Source organism: Uloborus diversus, chromosome 10, assembly GCF_026930045.1.
Source record: "Uloborus diversus isolate 005 chromosome 10, Udiv.v.3.1, whole genome shotgun sequence".
Lineage (NCBI taxonomy): Eukaryota > Metazoa > Arthropoda > Arachnida > Araneae > Uloboridae > Uloborus > Uloborus diversus.
The window spans coordinates 80,368,646-80,390,947 of NC_072740.1; the positions used below are offsets into that span (position 1 = coordinate 80,368,646).

General features: G+C 31.6%; 1 protein-coding gene across 1 annotated transcript in view; it reads right to left on the reverse strand.

The window, feature by feature from the left end:
* Window positions 1–1,873: 1,873 nt before the first annotated feature.
* Window positions 1,874–22,302, reverse strand: part of LOC129231070 (transmembrane protein 131-like) — a 173,632-nt gene continuing 153,203 nt past the window's right edge. The window contains exons 31-33 of the mRNA XM_054865318.1: window positions 21,052–21,242; window positions 9,302–9,448; window positions 1,874–2,092 (exon numbers count right to left, since the gene is read on the reverse strand). Coding sequence (XP_054721293.1) covers window positions 1,874–2,092; window positions 9,302–9,448; window positions 21,052–21,242 — 557 coding nt within the window. The remainder of the gene's footprint in view (window positions 2,093–9,301; window positions 9,449–21,051; window positions 21,243–22,302) is intronic.

Here is a 22,302-nt window from a genome sequence, read left to right on the forward strand (position 1 = left end):
ATTTGAAAGTAGCAATTGAAAAGGTCACGTTTCACAATATTTACCTTTTAATGTTGGATCCACACATCCTAGAAATAACACTATAACAAAACTGAATCCTTTTTTCAATAGAAATTTAGTAAGATATAATATGTTATTTATTTTACTTCCATTTGCTGTCTTATACATTTTAAAACTATAAACATAACTGTTTTTCAGTTTATTCTCGTTCAATTTAAAGATCCAGTTCAGACATTTTCTCTTTAAATCAAGTTGTCCAATCAAAATATAAAGATGTGATTTTATGACATTGTAAACTAAATAACTTTATGGCAAGTCTACTTTTATTGTGAAAATAGGAAAATGAAAGGATGATTATTGTTTAATTTTGATAATGATCTGCATTTGTGGTTTGTAGTTATTCTAGCAAGAGATTTTGAAGGAGTGAGAAAACTGGAAATCATTTTGGTAATTTCACTACAATAAAGTGTTCTTTCATTATAAATATGCAAGGTATAGATTAACAACAAGAAAAATAAATCTTAATTTTCAAAAGAAATTACTTGATCACCATAACGGGAAAAATGTAAAGAATAATTTAAAAAGCTATATGTCATAAACCAAGGGAAATATTTTTTAAAAAAAGTGTATCGTCAGACTTTTTCCAAAATATGCAACTATAACTAAGAGAAAAACAAATGCAACAATAGAATGATCAATCATTATGGGACTTAAGGTAAAATGCAAAATGAACATAAACAGTAAAATAGATTTCTGCATTACACCTGGTTTTCACAAGAGTACTACTCAATATTCAAACGACTTTTAACATACATGGAATTTTTTTTTCTGTAATAAACATAACATTAAAAAAAAACTTTCTAATTGTAAATAAATTCATTGCTTTTGATGACATCACATTGGATATAAGATTATGGTTAAATTTATAGAACACAAATTTTATTTAAACCAGTTCAATTTTTGTATTGTTTGATGAACTTCATGGTTTGTTAAAATAAGAACACAATAAAAATAATTTGATAACTTATCTTTAAATGCTAACTTTTACTTGAATACTACAAAATTTGAATCAATACATTGAAAATGCATTATGGGAATATTACTTTAAAATTTGAGAGCACAGGTTAGAGTATTTTCATGATTGATCATTGCAATTTTTTACCGTCAACTAATAATCAATTAAAATTGATAAAATCGGTGAAATCTATTTCTAAATTTTCTGTTCTTTGAAGTATTTTTTCTTTCATTTCAAGAATCTATTAAGCAAATACAGAATTGGATATAATTTATTCCTTCTACACAGATTTAACAATAAATTAAAAAAAGAAAAAAATATCACAAAACTCCTTAGAGCAGGAATTAGTAAATGGAGGGAGCAAGTCCAGTCACTGGCTTAGCAAAAGCTGACCCAAAGACCCCAAGTCACATGATTAAAACAACAACGAATGGTTGGCGCCTTTTGCATGAAAAAGGCAAAAGAAACTTGATTTCCTCCAATGCTTTGCTTTAAAATCTATCACGTGACTTGGGGTCTTGGCTTCACGAATGAAAGTCTTCACTCCCTTCATTTTATCTCTTCTCAATGCAAAATTCAGCTACACATTTGCAACCAAACTAAACTGAAATCAAATTGATATTTTAAATAATCTTTTGCAACAATATCTAAAGAAAAACAATCTATGAAATATCAAACAAAGTCTTTTTATATCACAAAAAACGTTTTGAATGATTTAAAGTTCAAGTTATTTATTACATAAATATTTAAGACATCTTAAATTAGACCTCATTTTTTGTAATTATTTTCAGGGGATCATAAAATCTAGAATAAAAATTGATTTCATAATGTCATTTCTTCATTTAGTGCTTAAATAACTTAACTTGATGAATTTGCATTTCTAGTTTCGATTCCATCATTTTCAAACTGATCAACAGAGCTTTCAGGTGATAAACCATGTGAAGGATCCGAAAACAAACTGAAAGACCATGTGCTTGATTCAGTTGAGCCTGTGTAATTTTCCTTTATATCATTTGACTGAGGTATCCAAAGAGGATTTGGGGTATGAAATGGGTTGAAATCTCCAATAGCAGTTATCTAAAATGAATACATTAATATATATATCAAATACACATATGGCATGTTATGCATATATACAATTATTATACATATACACAAAGTGTCTACCCTAATTGATGTCAAAAAGCTCATTTCTAAATCGTTATAGATAAGCATATAGTTCCAATTGGAACAAAAAATCTTTAAATTACGTAACAAATCAAAACTTATGAAATTTGTGTCGAAAAATCAAATTTTGTAAAAATTATTTTATTAATTTTTAAATTGATTTTTTGCTAATTTCTTGATTTTTATTTGTACTTACATTACATAACATGTATCAAATATATAAAAGGTGCATTTGTGGCAGAATGCAGAAGAACACAGTTCAGTAACTGCTTTGCTTGAAAAATAAAACTTCTTTATCCAAAAGAATAATTTCATTTAAATTTTACCTTAACTTTTGTTTAACTCTTAAAATGCTTCACTTGTGAAATTAACAATATTATTGCATACAATTTTTAAACCAGTCAAGAAATTGTGATAAAATAAATTATAAGATTAGTGATAAAATTAAATAGTAAGAAGTTTAGATAATAATTTATTCAACAACTAACAACTATGAACTAGTTCTAATGGAAAACATGCAATTTCGATATTAAATCAGTTTTGGGACAAAAAAAAAAAAAAAAAAAGTTATTAACTTCACTGCTACAATTAATGCATTAAATTTTGCAAGGATAAAAGTGGCTAAAATTGTTACACTAGAGAGAGAGAGAGAGAGAGAGAGAGAGAGAATGAAAAATTCATTCATAAATTCATAAAAAACAATGATTCTCCCTTTTCACTCAGAAATGAAAAAAGAAAAGGATAAGGGGGAGAAAAGCAAAAACACAGCGCTTATTTGTTTTTATGACATAGAGAATCAATGAAATGAGAAAGAGAAGTCACGGCTGTTTCACTACTGTGGAATACCTTTATAACGCCAACCAATGTGACGCAATTCTATATAAACCACACAACTTTTCAGAAGTAAACAATAGATTTTGAAGTTAAAAAAAATCCCTCTGTTTTGCTTTGCAAACATAAAAATTGTTAGGCAAATTAAATTTTGAAACAGTTTTCTATCATGATTCAAAGCTTTTAAATGAAAATTATTATTCACAGTAGAGAGAAAACACCAGATGTCTCTTGAAAATGCAGCTGTTATGCAAACCATGAAGCTACCAGAAGTGCAAGACTTTCTTTTGATTGTACACTATATTTATTTGTGAATGACTAATTCTATGATTAGTGCCTTTGCTACTCATTGCAGATAAAACCCCTTCTGAAGTTCCAATATATAGATATATTCTGAACATTATTTTCGAAATTTGTGAAATGACCAAAAAGTGCCAAAACTTGTATAACGGAAAAGCTCTGGTCCCAAGGTCTGCATTATAACGGTCTTCTACTGTATTTGAATCCATTCACAATCATTTTTCTGCCATTGAAACTGTACAGTGGTACCCAGGGCTGGCTCTAGTAGTTTTGCTGCCCCATGCCTTGTTGGCAAGTGCCACCCCTAGTCTAAATAATATATGTATGTATTATATATATATATATATATATATATATATATATATATATATTTTAAATCATTGATCATACTATCACGTATTGCAACAATTTGAGCTGCAAAGGAGAAAAGCTAAGAAACAAATTTGAGTTTTTCATTTTTTTCTTCCTTTTTGGCCTCCTTACATTTAGCCATCATGAAATTTGCTACTTCTAAAATCTGCCGTTCTAGGCGCAGGCCCAACTCTTGGGGTAGGTCCCCCTACCCCAAGAGTTGGGCCTGATGGTACCATTAGGCATAGAAAATTTTTTGAAGAAAGAGCCATTTTGGGGGGGGAAAAAAAACTAATCAATCAACAACTAGTGGCCCTGTACGGTGTTTCTCCTCTCTTGAACCCCCTGTAAATATGGCTTTGAGCCGGTTGTTGTTGACTTAAGGCTGAGTGGTAGAAGAAAAATTTTCTATAAATATTGTTGGTTCCATGACAGTGATCATATTTAGTGCATTGAAATGTGCTGCAAATTGGCTTAAAACTAAATGCTCTGAAAGGGGGGTTCTCCATCCCAGGTTGTACCTCTTGTTAGGACTTGACTATTTCTCACAGTGGAGCATTTTTGTGGGGACTAGCACCCATGGTGAACTTTAAGGATGGCACCCATTCCCCTGCATCATTTTATAGAAATTTGATCAATAACATTATGAAACACAAATAGTGTTTCTTCTTGAACTAAAAACAAGGTATACTTTTCAGTTCTATTAAAAACAATGCTTATTTTATTTTTCAAAAGGTTTAGTAGTTTTGAATTTTTTTCACAAAAACACTAGAAAAATGTGTACAGTAGACAACTGACACTATTTTCACTCTTATTAAAAGAAAAAAAAAACTTTGATAGAAAACGTAATATAAAAATAAAAACACTTCAAAGATTTTTATTATAATTAGAAAATTAAAACAAATGTAAAAAAATAACTTTATTTGGGGTCCTATTCCAGGAGGAGCACTGCCGGAGACACAAAATAATGGGAGGTGTGCATATGGGAGCTTTCAGGCTCCTTATTTTTTAAAAAAAAAAAAAAAAACTTTGATAGAAAACATAATATAAAAATAAAAACATTTCATAGATTTTATTATATTTAGAAAATTAAAACAAATATAAAAAAATAACTTTACTTGGGGTAAGGTATTCCAGGAAGAGCACTGTCGCAGAGATAAAAAAAAAACTGATGGTGTGCATATGGAAGTTTGCAGGATCCTTATTTTTTTCAAATGCATACCTGCCAAATCTACTTGTTTTTTGCGATAGCTTTATCCACTTATTTAGGTTTTCTTCCAATTTCCCATTCACCATTCATGTTTGATTTTTTTTTGCTTTTTAAAATGATTTGGCTAAAACTATTTTTAAAAACTGCAAGAAACTCTTCAAAGATCGAGCACAACAAAAATAATAAACTGAGCAAAATCATGCAAAATCAGAGATTTTTTTCATTATTTTTTAATTTACCAAAAAACTTCAGCGATCATTGCAGTAATCGTTAAGATTTTTCACCGTTTTCAGATTAAAATATAATTTTGAAATTTTTTCATTCAATAAGAAGTTAAATTGCCTGTTTTCATATAGTAAATGCAGTGAAAAATGCAATCTTTGTTGTAAATGATTTTTTTTTCTATTTTAGATATTGAGGTTTGTTGAAAGGATAGAAGATAAAATTTGTGTTTCTTTGCATTAAAACTTTGATTTATAAATGTTTAATCATAACCTAATTGTAAGTAAAACATTCACACAAAAATAGGGGAGGGGGGAGACTCTCCCCCTGAAAATTTTTGGAATTGAAGTGTTAAACATGTAATTTTGTTTATGGTAGTGTTAGATCTTTAGGATTGTGTTCAAATCAGTTGTGATAGTCAAGCTGTCTTAAAGGTCCCAAATAAAGTTGTAATGACATCATACATTGTTTGGAAATGCTATGATATGCTTTGCGATTTTGCAAATGTGAATGAGGTCACTCTCTGTTGGGAACCAGGGCACTCTGGCATTGGAATTGATTAAGGAGCTGATGACCTTGCCAGGAAAGGTTCTGGTACCTTTTTGTTGGTCCTGAACCAGCAATTGGGATTTCAAAAAATCTTATCATGGCTGCAGTTTTTTGATTTTTTTAATCAAAAACAATATTGGGACTGGCATAACTTAGATGGGCAACCTCAGGCTATAATAAAGAGCTTAAATGAGGTGTCCTAGTATTACCGCAAAGGAGCTCTTAAGACTTAGTAGAAATAGTATTAGGAAGGCTATGAACCTTCTCACCAGTCACTACATCTTAAAGCAGCCCCTTGTTATAATGGGTGTCAGTAATGATACAGCTAGCAAAGGTTGCCTTTTCCATTAGAAAACTGTTACTCACATCCTGTATCATTGTGAAGTGTTTTCTGCCTATAGGTTTGATCACCTTGGTTGTCATTTCCATGAATATCATAGAATTCCCAAACAATGTGGGATGTTATTACATCTTTATTCAAGGCCTTTAAGGCAGCTTGACTAACAGAGCAGATGCGGATACACACACCAGTATCTAACATTACTAAAGATTGCATAAAACTGCATCCTTCCAACTTCAATTTCAAAAATGTTCCGTGGGAGAAAATCCTGAGGTGCCCCCTTATTACTGTTTTGTCCCTTTCGGGAGCCACTCACGCCAATCTTTAGAGCATGCCACACAGTGGTGCCAGAGTGGAAAAAATCTGATTTTCGAAAGCGCTTATTTTGATTATCTGGTGTATGATTCTCACACTATATAAAATACAAGATATAGGAAAGGCATGATTTTTTCCGCTGTATCGAGGGTATTCCCATTAATTTAGGCTCAAAGTCAGAATTATGTAAGTTTGACCAAATTCCACCCTACTCAAGATGAGTGATAAAAAAGTGTAAAAGAGTCAGAAAAAAATAATCAATTTTTTCCCCTGTTCTACGATGGTCAATTAAACCTCTCATCAGTCAAACAGTGCAAAAAAATATTACAGCGCTTTACAACGTTATAAGTTAGGAATTTTAAATTGGCATTGAGAACAGCTAAGATAACAAAAAAAGCTCCGGCTTCCTCCGCGATGGGGAAGGTTATTTATCAAACTAGGGGTGCTTAAGTAAACATTAGAACACAAATCACCTGCCTTTATCTGCCTATCCGATCATAACACAGAAAAGAAAGGAAAGGGTTAGAGTACGTATTTGTTTGTTGCACTATTTTGAATAGAATTGGCTCAGACAAAACATTTCCCCACGTCAAAACCTTTTTTTATTTGAGTTCAGTCTAGTTGCTAATGTTGTCTAGTCATAAGCTCTATCAAAATTAAATACCGTGATTTGTGTGAGTGCTTGTGAAGTGGTACAAATTTCGACGTATTCCTTCGACAAAATCACCCTGAATTTGACGAAGGAAACATTTCTTTAATGCTGACAGCTCTTAGCAAGAGTTTCTTGCCTCATTTTAATAAAAAAAAAGATAAAGTAAATCGAGACCGGGAGAGGTTCAAAAAATTGTTCAGCGAGTGGATGGAAAATGAATACGTTTTCAACATACCGGAGCAGGAATCTACAGGATGTGTTGGGAGACCAAGTAAAGACTTTGATGATTCTGGTGAACGAAGCAAAAAGAATAAAATATGTAAACTTCAAGCATCATACCAACAAAGCTTGATTAACGCAGCTGCGACACATGAAAAGCACGATAAACCCAAAGCTTTGTCAGTCGATCAAGCATTAGCAATATTTCTCCAGGCCAATCTGACAAAATATCAGTACGAGGTGATTCGACAAACACTAAAAGACCTTGGATGCCATGTTTTTCCAAGTTATAAAAAATTAATCATCTCAAAGAAGCAATGCTACCCTGATAATATGTTAATTAGCGAAACATCTGCAGCTGTCCCTTTGCAGAATTTGCTTGACCATACAGCTAAACAAATTCTGGAAACAAAACCCCTAGAACTAGAAAAATTAAATGAACATGAATTAATATTGACAACGAAATGGGGATTCGACGGTGCCTCAGGTCAAAGTAAATTTGCCCAAAAATATTCGATAAGCAATAACGAAATAAGTGACTCGAATTTATTCATGACGTCCATAGTTCCTCTGAAGCTCACAATTCCAATTGATGTTGATCAAAATGGATCGATTTGGGAAAACGGCCGACCTTCTTCAACAAAATATTGCAGGCGCTTGAGATACATCTTCCAGAAAGAGACACTTGATTTGGCACGAGTTGAAAAAAAAAAAGGTTGAAGAAGAAATAGAGAAGTTAGAAATTACCCAAGTTGTGATCGGCATTAATGTCATCCGTATTCGACACATGTTGGTGATGACAATGTTGGACGGCAAGGTAGCTCAAGCCATCACAAATACAAAGTCTGCAAGTGGCTGCTACATATGCAATGCTTTACCTTCGAAAATGAACGACTTAGCAAAAATCCAACAGAAACCTCTTAATGTGAATGCTCTCGAATTTGGTATCTCTCCATTACATGCCAGAATCAAGCGTATGAAATACATCCTTCACATTGCATACAACAAAAAATTAGAAAAATGGAGGACTACAAAAGACAACAGAGACATGCACGAAAACGAAAAGAAACTTATTCTACAAGAGTTTCTTGAGAAAGTCGGCATCAAAGTGGACTTTGTTAAGCAGGGTTGCGGATCTTCAAATAATGGCAACACAGCCAGACGTTTTTTCAATGATTGCAAGGTCACAAGTGCAATAACGGGAGTCGACGAAATTCTAATCCACCGGATCGCTACCATTCTGGAAGTCATAAACAGCAATGCAATGATTGACCCAGAGAAATTCTGACTATTCTCAAAAGAAACAGCAGAGCTGGCCATTGAGAAGTATTCATGGTACTACATGCTATCCACAGTTCATAAGATTTTGTTACACGGTGCTGAAATAGTGCAGAAGTCGATTCTCCCAGTCGGAATATTGTCAGAAGAGGCACAAGAAAGTAGGAATAAAGATTACAAGGCATTCAGGATCACCAACTCGCGGAAAATGTCTCGTATATCCACCAACGAAGACGTGTTCCACAAGCTACTGGAGACTTCGGATCCTTTTATTACGAACATGAGACCCGAACCAAAGAAAAAGCATCTGGAAATCAGTGAAGCAGCTAAGGAACTGTTAATCTAATTTCCTTGAATTTGAATCGTATGTATTTTTTCAATTTAACCAACTATTGACTAAGAATCTCAAACTTTATTATTTTTAAAACTCTCCGGGTCTTTAAGCTTCCTTGAAGGAATCATTTTAAGCAATATTTAATTTAAATATAGGCTCAAAATACTTGTTGCAACTTGTTTTTATAAGTTTAACCTGTTTCGGAAATTTAAAAAAAAAATTATATTTCCAATACTCTTTCATTTCCTAATTAGTTATTTAATTAACTTCAAAATGTCAATGAAAACAGTTGAACTTTATGTATTTTTTTGTTCTTTTTTGAATGAGACCGGCCCCAGCTTTCTATGTTAACCCGTTCTTGAGATATTGAATTTTTTCCACTTTTTGGCCATTCGGCCCCACTGTGTGCCACTGATTTCTCATTTGTGTTCCAGTACTGAACAATTTATGAATGCATCTCTTATATTTTGTGACAGAAACATAGTCTTCATTTTTCAGGAGACTAAGAAATATTGTACCTTATTTGATTTTGCAGATTTTTCAGTTTCTAGAGCAATACTTTCTGTTGGGACACTCAAAGAGTCACAAGCATCACAGGGAGAAGACCAGCAAACATCATCAGATCTCCAAACAGAATTGTTACTCCATATAGGAGATATGTTTGACTGCAATTAAGACAAAGAAATAAGTGATGTACGTCATCTCAAAATGACTGTTTATAATTACACATGGTTAATTACACAAATCAGGACTACAATGTATAACTTCAGCAAACAAACAGTTGCAAAAACTTATCTTAAAGCACTTTTGAAGCTTCAAAGTAACACCTACAAATTGTGAAATAAGTTATTTGTTTCAAAATAGCTCTCATCTTAATCGCTATTTATGATCAGAAAATTAAATGTACATGATCAATGAAACTTCTTATTCAAAAAAGTACAACTGCATATTTTTGCTTTTAGAAAGGAAAATTTCAACTTACAACATATTCAGCTTCTTTATTTTCACTCATCCATGAAAAAACAGCAGGATTATAATTTGAATCCCACAGACTATCTTTAACTGATGTTAGATCATAACCGGACCAAAAGGCTAGAAACGGAATAAAACTACATTAAAGCTATACCCTATCAAGATCAGTATACATACATGGCATAGAGGTGAAAGCATAAAATAAAATTAATATCTATAATAAATAAATTACATAAATCAACTATACAAGGATGGACAGGAAGTTGTACCAATTAATAACAGCTTATAAATAATACCAAAATGTATAAAAACTAATGTTTCAGACAGTTAATATTATATGAAACCATGCATACTTATTTACTGTTATAAAAGTTAATGACCAAGAAGTTGAAGGAGTACTATGAAATATTCAATCTAAGTTTGTATTAAACACATTAGGCAAGATCAGTTAAAAGTAGAAGGCACTCGTGTGCATTTTCCATTATCCAGATATAGTCACTCAGAGGTACTTGGTATGAAACAAATGATTCAGATGGATGTTTCATTACCACATTATGACAATATAGCTTCACCAAATCCAACTTCTACATTTTTGTAATTTAAGAGGGGAAGAATCACTTAGATAACCAAGACTGACAATTAATTTGGTGTGATGTCAACTTATTTGACTGTTCAGGCAATACTAATAGGAAGTTTTGGAACATGCGGTCAAGTGTTGGTTTGGCTCAAGTACAATAAAGTGGCTCAGGAAGCTTTTTGGCAACCCATAACCAAGAGGCCCTTTCCCAACAAACATGCAGATGTGACTGTATCAATGTTTAACCTTCTCAAACAAGACTTGCACTGATTGCTGTGTTTATTAATGCCACTAAAAGAGCTGGCTAACAATCACACAACTCCATTGTGAATACTGTCCCAACAGTGACGGTTTAAATTTAAAGTGATATTTAGTTGGTGATTCAATTACCTGGATTGTGACAGAATGAAGATAGGTTTTCATCAGTGGTTTAATATGACACACTTTTGGTTTTCATAAAAAATTTTTCTTTGAAGCCCTATAGCTAATGACTCAATCTTTCCACGGTTTGAAGCCAAATATGCTTGATCTGGTACTGTTATATGCACTTCAGCGTATGCAAGTAAAGAGCAGTAAGAACAAATTAATTTTTTTTTTTCGCATTTTTGTAATTTATTGTACAAGCTTGATTATTTAGTTTCTGCTGAAAAAAAGTGAGAAAAAACAATAAAGAAATTCCAATATTTCCTTATTGTTAGTATTGAATCCCAAACATGTATCTTCAACTATCTTGAACTCATTTCTGTAGATACAGTCTTTTACCTGCTTACGACAGAAAAGTTAACCTTATAAACACTGATCCATGATATTATGTTAGACTAGTTGTATGTACAAGACATACTCTCATTTCAAGAAAAGTCCTTTTAACATTGAACAAGATTGGCTCAAGAACAGGGCTCAAGAAGACACAGTAAGGCTGTCACAGATGAACTTTTTAATTTTGGCACACTTCTGAGACATGACTCAAGTAATCAGTTTTTTTTTCCTCAAAAAGGGCTGCTTTAGAATTTTAGACAACTGCATGCTTAATACAGTAAAACCTGTAAAGTTGACCACCTTTGTAAGTTGACCACCTGTCTATGTTGACCGCTTTTGTCAGGAACGGAATTAGTCCTATCTTGTATAATGAAGGAAAACCTCTGTAACTTGACCACCTTTCTATCTTGACCACCTTTCTATCTTGACCACCTGTCTATCTTGACCACTAATGTACCCCAAATTTGGTTTAGAGTATTGTAAAAAACCCTTTGTAAGTTGACCACTTGGTTTATTTTTTTAAAACTTACTTTAGAAAATTATTTTATTTTATTATTATTTTTTATAGCTTTCCAAGAATATTTTTGATGCCACTTTTATTCTCCAAACTTGTTTTTCTTTTGTTGTCCTATTTGAGATTACCTTTTGTACTCTCTGTTCAATGAAAACATGTGTCAGTAGAAAAGTACAAAGTATTCTTTTCCAGTTGCAATATTTTGTGGTAACACTGGAATTGTGCTAGAGTAAAAGTTACTTGCGTGGCAAGTATTTCTGGTGCAAGGGATTAAGAAATAGGACATTTTCATATTCAACTGCCTTTTAGAACTATGAGAGCCCAGCTTGTTGCTCTTTGTGGTATAGTTTTACATAAAATGGCTTCAAAAAGAAAGTTAGTTGAACTTGAGATTGATAAAAAATATGAAATATTAAAATTAATTGAAAAGGGAGAAATCCAGAGAAAATTAGCTGACACATATGGAATTTCCAAAACTAGTATCTAATAAGTGCACCAAACTTCAATAAGGAGTTATTTTGTTGAAAAGTAGATCATCATGGTTATAAATGTATTAAATGTATATAAGAAAAAAAAAAGCGAAAAATTTGTTTTTTTTTTATTAGCTATGAATTTTTAGGAACTATTAATATCAAATAACTTTTTATAAACAATGTTTTTTTTTTTGGATCAATTTGCTGAAATTTTAAATTTATATGGACACATTCTGAGTAATTCTGAGCCTGGACATCATTCTGAGAAAATAACCTCTAAAAATATTTGAATAACATTTTAAATTATTGTTTCAGAATAATGTTAAACAATGAAAGTGAGTTGAACGGAAAGGTAAGTGTCAATTAGTCAAAAAATGATGGTGCAAGAAATGACAAAAAAAAAAAAAAATCATTACCCCCTTTATAAGTTGACCACCTGTCTAAGTTGACCACCGAAGTACTGCACCGCAAGTGGTCAACTTACACAGGTTTTACTGTATTATCCTTAATATTATATTATGCTTAATATATGCTTAATATTAATATTTTGCTCAGGAAATGTTTGAGTGAGATTCAAATTGTTTTGCTGATGATGTAAAAGTTATGGGGATTGTAGAAAATGATGAACAGGTAAAACAATTTAAGAGGATTTAGATTATATTACTAAGTGGGCAGATAAGTGGGGTATGTCAGTTAATGTAGGGAAATGTCAAGTGCTACACTTAGGTCATGGAAATAAGCATACGAGTTATCGTTTACAGGGTTCAATCATTAGTCAGGCAGACAATATTATTGATCTAGGTATCTTAATAAATCAGGACTACAAGTTTAGTCAACAATGCATCATTGCAAGTAACAAAGCCAACAGAATGCTTGGGCTTATCAATAGATCTATTTCAAACAAATCTAAGAAGGTTCTTCTGCCTTTATATAGGAGTTTATTAAGATGTCATTTGGAGTATGCTGTGCAGTTTTGGTTGCCTTATCTGAGGAAAGATATTTGTGTATTGGAAAGGGTTCAAAGAAGGGTAACTAGACTAGTAAGGGGACTTTCAGATTTAGATTATGATACCAGACTTAATAGGCTTAATATGAATAGCCTGGAGCAAAGGAGGATCAGAGGGGACATGATTCAGTTGCTTAAATTTATCAAAATGATTGATGTTAATGGGTTAAATTTTTGCACCGAAAGCAGGACGAGGGGTCATTGTTTTAAGCTATTCAAATCTCAGGCTAACCTGGAAATAAGGAAAAACTACTTTAGTAGTGTTGTGGGCACTTGGAACAGCTTACCGGAAGAGGTTGTAATGAGCAATGGGGTGGATAGCTTTAAGAAGGCCATTAATCTTCACTGAAGACTAATAAATTGACTAGGACCAACCTAGCTGGGTCAAGAGCCTGTTGCGGTTTGTCGTATTTGTATATTCAAAAGAAAATTAAAAAATAACGGTTGTGCATGTTACAAAAATTAGAAACAAGCAGTTTAAAAACAAGAATGATACCTCAGATTTGCATAAATATATATATAATAATACACTTACTCTATCACTGTCAATAATTAAATCAAATCCCAGAAGTTAGACACTTTTGTATCTTATATTTACAGGATATTTCTCTCAGACCAGGGTTGTCAGAAGCAAAGTTTTGAAAATAGTCCAAACACTACTTAAAATTAGCAAAAAATAGCCAACACGTGTGAGAACTGCACCACTTTTGACTATTTTAAAAGCTTCAATTGCCTTACCACTGCAAAATATTTATAAAACATTCCCCAAATTTTTATCCCCAAAATTTTTAAGGCAACAAAACATAATAGGGTCAATTTACAAAAAACACGCTTTTTAAGGTCCAGGGTGGTTAGTTTCAAAAATATTTATTTTTAAATACTGTTTTATGAGAATTAGAAAAGTATAAGAAATTTTGAAAATGATCAATACAAATTAATAATGTTATAATATTTCTAAAATGTTTTTTTCATTGAACGGAGGGATATTTGTATGTCTCCGTTACATGTCCCAACACACTTCTTCCCAACACACACTTCTTTCCATGTACTTTTTCATTTATTACTCAATACAAAAAAATATAACAGATTAAATAGTGAAATTTGAATCATTTGATGTTTTTTAATAGGTTAAAATAATTATGTTATAAAATAAAAAAATATATAGCATTCATAATCTTTTGAATCACTGTCACAGTATTTCTTGTATCCTCCATTCAGGATTTAATTAAGTAATAGAATTTCCTACAGAGGGCTGAACTGGCAGCTCATTACAGAGGTTTAGAATCACAAGTTAGCCCTTTTCAACTCTTGTTTTTCATAGTGAAGCTAAACAACTTAGTGTGAAAGAATTTCAGCATTATTCTCTTTGACGTCATCTAGTTCCTTAACTTTATGTATCTTCCATTCTTGATTTAAAAAGGAAAGAATGGTTTGTGTACAAAGAAAATTTTTCTAGTTAAAATTGAATCACTTTGTTTTTTTAGTAAATATTAAATAACATGTTGGGTTAACCCTAAATCAACACAATATGTGTAGCAAAACATAAGCATTTGTATCTTTCCTTTCTGTATCCTCCGTTACAGTATAGATGTAATGGAGGGTATATAATCAGAAATGGAGCATACAACGTTTTTTAAAAATCCATTTTAAGAAAGATGTGTACATTTTAATCAGTTCAAATCGTGTTCCTCATACAAGTTGTAAGTTTATTTAAATGAAAAGTTTTAAAATAAAATAACATTTAAAATATATATTTCCTCTCTCTATCCATTACCCTCCGTTCACATCCAAAATTTTAACTACAAAAGAAAGTTACAAAATAACCAATAAAGAATGTGACTAACTATGTGCGAGTAAAAAGGTGCCTAAAAGGAACAATATAAATTAACTTTTAAAAAATTGAAGATTTTTTTTCCATGAATTCTTACTTCAAAAACCTACGTTTTTTGTATAATGACCCAATAATTGTTACTTGGATTACATAAAAATTGTCAACTGTGATTTATAAAAGAAAAGTCAATTTGGCAAATATTTGCCAAATATGGTAACCATTTTTGATACTGATCACATGGTTATGCTTACTTTGATTAGTTATTGTTATTTATTCACTTACGTGACTAACATGAATGCCGCTCTATATTTCATTATCTACGCTCAAGTTTTTTACACTTTCAATTTTTTTCTCCAATTTGCTAGAGTAAGTAGGTGGCCAACTTTAAGAAAACGGGACATTTCTGCATCCTGACCATGCATGTTGGAAATGAACCTGGGTCACCTTACACATGCTCCACCTAATTGTCCATTGTTTGAAAATCTATATAAGAACATGCACATTGAACAATTGGATATGAAATCTGAGAGTTAGTTGAACTAGAATCATGCTTACAAAAACTCTGAGGAATTGTATCATGTATTTGAGATAGAGGCAGCCAAACCAGACATTGCATTTGCAACAAATTCCCCGACAATAAAGGATTTTTACTTCATTTCTTAATTATTTATATATATATAAACTGTAAGTAAATTAAGATTAAGTTTTAACTGAGTCTAATAATTTCTTTTTAGTGCTCTAGACCTTAGTATAAATAGTACATATAAGCAATAAAAGAAAGTAATTTATGATGCTATCCAACTAACATTGTAACTTTCTTCAGAATTTAAGTATAGTAAAGGAGAGAAAATAGGGCAAAAAAAAAGTTCTTAATTTTAAAGAAGCATATTTAAATTTTATAGAATTAAGCTCAAAACTCAGAATATCAAAATAAAAGCCTCAGTAACGTTGTAAGATGATGTATCATATAACTTTGATGTAGCAATTATTCCAATTAAAACAATACACGCATAATGAAATGAACTATAGTCAACAAAATTAGCTACATTTCATCATCAACTGCTTACATTTTTTTTGTTGATAATTTGACGAAATTGGAGTTTTTTAAACTGATAATTACTGTATATATGAAACTGTTGTCATTTGTTCCAGCTGATGTTGTTTTTAAATATACAAAAGCTTGCACCAGTAATCTGCTGATGATTTCTGGCCATTGAAATGCACAAAACAAAAGTTATGTTTAAAATTTACTTCTCGACCTAAAATGTAATATATGAAATGCACACAGGTTGCACCTTCTTTCTGAACAGCAAGCTAAACATTTCATTCTCCTGTTATTACCGTATGCTTGCTAAATGAAAGAAAGTTCTTGTTTTGCAACAAAATGGATTTCTTAAGTATCCAGCAAAGATTCATATAGTTTGGGTATGACGGCAGCATTGAAACAGATTTTCCTCTTTCTGATAAGATACAGCAAAATTTAGGATAATGATTCACATACTAAAATCAAGAGAGAGTCAAAAGGAATATTTAACTTGCTTAAATTTCTTAGAATGAATTAAGAGAGATCAAGAGGAATCAGAAAGAATATGATTCTCATGTTTAAATTTGTTAAAACTGAAGATGTTGTTAAGCAAAATTTTTGGTCATAAGACAGATTCAGAGATCATTTTTTAAGCAAATTAAATCCTAAGATTATTTCATAACTTAGGAAAATCTTCTATTTAATACATTGTCAGTATTTAGAACATTTTTCTGTTGCAGTTATTACTTACAAAGGTGTGAAAAGTTTTTAGAGAGTATTAAGAAGGTCACTCTCTGTTGGGTACCTGGTCGATCTGGAGTCAATAGTAATGAAATCCTTTCTAGGAAAAGCTTTGACTCTCTTTTGGTTAGTCCTGATCCAGTGGTTTGAATTTTACTAGGAATGCAGAATTTTACTAGAACTGCTATTTTTGATATTTTTACGCAAAAACAATATAGTGACTGGCGTAACTTAGATGGGCAACGTTAGGCTAAGGAGCTTAATAGGGTTTGTCCTAGTATTAGGACAAAAGAATTTCAAAGTCTTAATAGAAATAGTATTAGATAGGCCACTGGTATTCTTACTGGTCATTGCACCTTAAAGCGGTACCTTGCTATAATATGTGTCAGTAATGATCCAAAATTGCAGGGGTTGCCTCTTTCATGAGGAAATTTAATCTCATCCTGTGTGATTACAAAGTGTTTTCTGCCTATAGGTTTAAACAACTTGATTGTCATTTGCTTGAACAGTGAGACTTTATGACATTCCTGTTAGCTGTTGCTGAATTTCGCTTCAGCATTTGGTCTATTTTAAGATTTCCGTTTGGGGACCAGAAAGACCTCTGGTTGCAGTGATTGGTTCGGTTGAGCCCCCTTTTTGTTCATTTCATTTTATACACATCATGACTGACATTTGGACATTTAAATATTTTCACATCAATAAATATTTAAATTTATCATTCATTGAATAAATATAAAGTAAAATGTCAGTAATCCAACGTTATTAAGCACAAAACTTGCAAATGATTGCAGACACGTGTTTCGGTGTTGCAAGGAACACCTTTTTCAATGCAAAGAAGTGTGAGCTTTTGGATGAAAAGTCATCCGAGAAAAGCAACACGGTGGAACAGGAGGTAGTATAAATATCAAAAAATAGAAATTAAACAAAACAAAAAAGATAAAATGACACATGGAGACATCATTTTATCTTTTTTGTTTTGTTTAATTTCTATTTTTTGATATTTATACTACCTCCTGTTCCACCGTGTTGCTTTTCTCGGATGACTTTTCATCCAAAAGCTCACACTTCTTTGCATTGAAAAAGGTGTTCCTTGCAACACCGAAACACGTGTCTGCAATCATTTGCAAGTTTTGTGCTTAATAACGTTGGATTACTGACATTTTAATTTTTCAGCACAAAGGTATTTATTCTTTAAATATAAAGTAGTTTAATCTCGGAGGCACTAGCAATGTACAGTGAAATAATTACTACAGTAATCTGAACAATACAAGCCAAACTGGGCTATTTGTTGAATACATTGATGTTGAGAAAAAATTTGATGCTTAACTTTAATTAACTGATTAATTTTTTCACTGCTGAGATATTTATATTGTTTCGTGATTTTGGCTTTAGCTGTCCCAGAGAAGCTGTAGCAATGCCACACTGCAAAGGCCAATTGCTGTCTATGAGCGGACGTAAAATGAAAAGTTTAACAGATAGAAAACGCTGAAAAAATGTTCTAAACCGAAAGTGCACTAACTAAAATAACCGGATACATGTTGGTTATAATGAGCTTACGTTGAGTATCAAGGGCTTGAAAAACTTGCATATTGTTGTTCCATTCAGAATATTTGTTACAAGATGATTCTGGAAAAAAAAATAATAAAAAATCAGTCAATTAAAAAAGGGAAGACACAAAAAGATAACATCATTTACAATACTTAATAGAGTGCATGAAACAACATTTAAAGAAAAATTCAAAGCAGAATTTAAGAATAAATAACAATATTGAAGAATGTAGCTAGAATAATGTAAAAAAGAAAACACTTACAGTATGTGATTTAGTTGTTAGTAAAAGAAGGAAATACTACACTTTTCAAAGTTACAAGCTGTTTACTACTTAAACTACATTCAAGAATACATATTATGTAAACAAAAAACCATTAAAGCGGCAAAAAGCTCTGCAATTGAATTAATGTGTGTTTGAATTTCAATTTAATATTTAATCTCAGCTGTCAACGATCAGCACTGTTAGAAAAGGTAAAAATCACATTAACAATTATCAATTCTTTACAATTAAAAGAGAGTAGTTAATGAAAATATTCCTAAAGCATATGAGACTAACATGTAAAACAACTTCTTTTATATAAAGATAATGATTATATTTCAATAAAAATGAATAAGGAAGTGACAGTCAGAGTTGCTTACTTCACAAAGTGAAAAATAAGATTTTTCACAAAATCAGATTTTTGTGACTTAATTACTAGTTTCCAACCTTTTCCCACAAAAAGCAAGAATGTTGCTAATTTTACAAGCACCAAAATACAGAATATTCAAGTCAAGCACTTTCTCTCATTTGCTACCAATGTTTCGTATACATGACATAACAATTCAACTCTTACAAGCCCATTGTTACTTCCAAGTAAAATGCTGTGGTAAACATATTGGGCCAAGCACCCTGCATATGGTTTACAAAAATGGAACATAAATTCCTAAATGTCAATAGATGGCATTAAATGGTTCTAATTTTCACTACTTTTGAGTTATGGTATTTCACCTTTATGAACCATCATTAGCATCTAGTAGATGATTTCAAATTGGATAGAGGATAGATTTATTAATGTAAAAAAACTCTGAATCACGGTACTCCGCAGAACACTTATAAGGAGACAGCTGTTTATTGCAATGTCTTTCTTTTTTTGTAAAGAATAATGGAAAACTATAGCTAGTTGACTAATAGATGAGAGCCATGTAGCAGATACAGCAGGATGCTGTGATGTGTGCTGCAGATTCCTGAGAAAGTTAGCAGATTACTTCTTTGGGGGGGGGGGGACTTTTGAAGAAAATACTTCAGCGATAGTTTCAGCTAATGAAAATTTGTACTACATTTTCTGGGATATTGCCCAAAGGTTGCATGTACTTGCATTAGCCTCTTACTTTTAAGCATTTTTCGGTGCCGATTCAGATTCTACGATCAATCCGATGTTGATTTGTAGACAACTTTTCAATATTAAATTTGCAGATGGATCATAAACTTCCCATCATAAACATATTATCACTGTTTTTCATCCTGTTTTAAATCTTTTTTGTATGGTGTTTGCAACTTTGTTCTCGTATGCAGATCATTTATTTTTCTGTGCATATTTAAAATATTATTCTTTTGCTAATTTCATTTGTTTGTATCAATGTTAATTTTATCATACATTAATAAGTAGCATATTATTTACTCAAATTTTAAGCTTTTCGTCTCTGCTATTAATTTTTTTTTTGAAGTACAAAAATACATTTGTTCCTGAACGAGCAGACATCAAAATTAAGTTAAAATAGAAGGGATGGGGGAGTTATAAATATTTTCATTATGAACATAATAAAAATCAAATAATTAACTGCTTAAGAGTTGAAAAAATACCTTTGTGCATGAAAAGTACTATAAGAAATAATACTGTTTAATTTCACAAAACTGCAGATTACGGTAGACACGTGTTTTAGGCGTTATAAGGAATACCTTTTTCAATGCAAAAAAGTGAGCTTATGGATGTAAAGACATCTGACAAAAGCTAACCTTTGCTGGATGACTTTTCATCCATAAGCTCACTTTTTTTCCACTAGAAAATTACCCGGACTCAATAACGCACAAACTACATTGTGAAAATGACTTAAAATGCATAACCTGCCATAGTTCAGTATGCTTAATGAAAGTTGCATCAAAGAGTCAAAAAAAAGTGAAGAGCAATTCCACTGCATTAACTTAACAGCCAAGATCTTACAGGCAAAATGCATACTTAAAAATGCCATAGCGTTAGAGCAATCAGAGCTTCTAACCAGGATCATTTGGTTGAAATCTGAATGCTCAAGCGACTGAGTTACCTGGCTCTTTCTTCTGACAATCCAAGCGGAAATATGTAATCCATTTAAGGACGTATCCATTAAAGGACCTCTTCCGAGATGATTTAAAATCTCAAATTTAAGAGAAGTGGCACAATTTTAGACTGTGAGTCTATTTTCCGTCATTAGCAATCATGATAAGCTTTAATATGAGGGGTAAATTATGGAACTTAAGAACAAATAATAATAAAAAAAAAACTTGCAGACTGACAGTCAACTGACTAGTGAAATAATATCTAAGATAAAATAAAAAATCAGAAGATTTTGGTAAAAAATACTAAAAACTTAAGAAAAGCTAACAGTAAAATGAGTGAACGGCAAAGTAGAAAAATTGGCAGTATGTGAATTGATAACTAAATGAAAGAATGAAGTAAATTTAGCAATTTTTTAGTTTGGTTTATGTCAACTTTACAGTAAAGAAAATTATTTCTCACCAAAATTGTTGTAGTTGTTTTGGCATCCTAGGTACATTAGGCTATCTTCCTTAAATGAATTTGATCCTGTTTTTACAGATGAGCAAACCGATGTAGATTGCAACATCCAATGTTTTAATTTTGAACCAGAAAGTTGGTCTTGTGTGTCAGGTGAAGCCAGCTGTGTGAAAGAGTCAGATCCCCAAATATTTGGAGGGAACACTGTAGGATGTTTGTTAGAATTTCTGAGAGAAGAGCAATTTTGAGAGCGTTTGAACCTAGAAGAATCTAAAACAGTTCAAAAAATAATTTAATTAATACTTGCAGATCTAAAAGATTTACATTAATGAATGTGTAGTAAAATCTCATTGCAGTGAATAATAGTACAACAAAATATCCTCAATATTGTCTTGTTTTAACTGCCAGTAGGATAAGATTAGAAATATCAAAACAACGGTTTTTCAAAAACCCTCTACAACAAAATAACATGGAAAGGCATAAACTTTTAGCTGTTTTCTTTTCCACAAGGTTTTTTATTTTCTTTCAACATTTTATTTTAAAAAGAAACAAACTTATTAAAAAAAAAAAACAAAAACCTTACTTTCCTTGTAAACTCTGCTAACAGAGGAGAGAGGTGAGGAAGGCCCCTTTCAGCTTAATTTGGAACTCATAATTGAACCAATAGTCAACTGTTAGAAACACGCAAACATTAACGTGATGTAAATAAAGATTCATTGTCCCAAAAATCTAATAATGAATGTAACAAGGAGCTGACTGTCGAATATTAGAAAGAATGCATTAAGAACTTGGTGAAAGAAAACTTCTGGGGCTCTAAGTGTAAGCTTTAAGGATTTTTAAACTGCAGATGAAAAGGCTATGCAATGACCTATGCAATGTCAAAAGGCAGATGATGACCTTGCTCTGCAATAATGAAAACATATTGTACAGGCTATTGCTGCCCATCCCAGTTTAAAAAACAATGAAAAAAGTTCTAAAGATGAAGAAAACAAGGTCTTTGAAAATTCTTTGAAAGTTACATGTTTCGAAGCCTCAGCAAGTTTTGAAACATTGTGAAATTTTATTTCTTCACTGAGATAACACTTTGTATAATGTTAAATTGTTACTCAACTCTTATAGTATCATTCAAAACTCATTTATACAAAAAACAGTGTTTATTAATTATCTCTTTTTTAGTATGCTCTGAAGATCACTGCATCAGTGGTAAGTCAATTTGTCAGTTCCATAAGAATCTAATGGACTTTGTGTTACTAATTTTTTAGTGTCATACTAATATTTAGTAATATTTTTGACAAATATATTTTGAGGATATCAATTACAGAACTACATA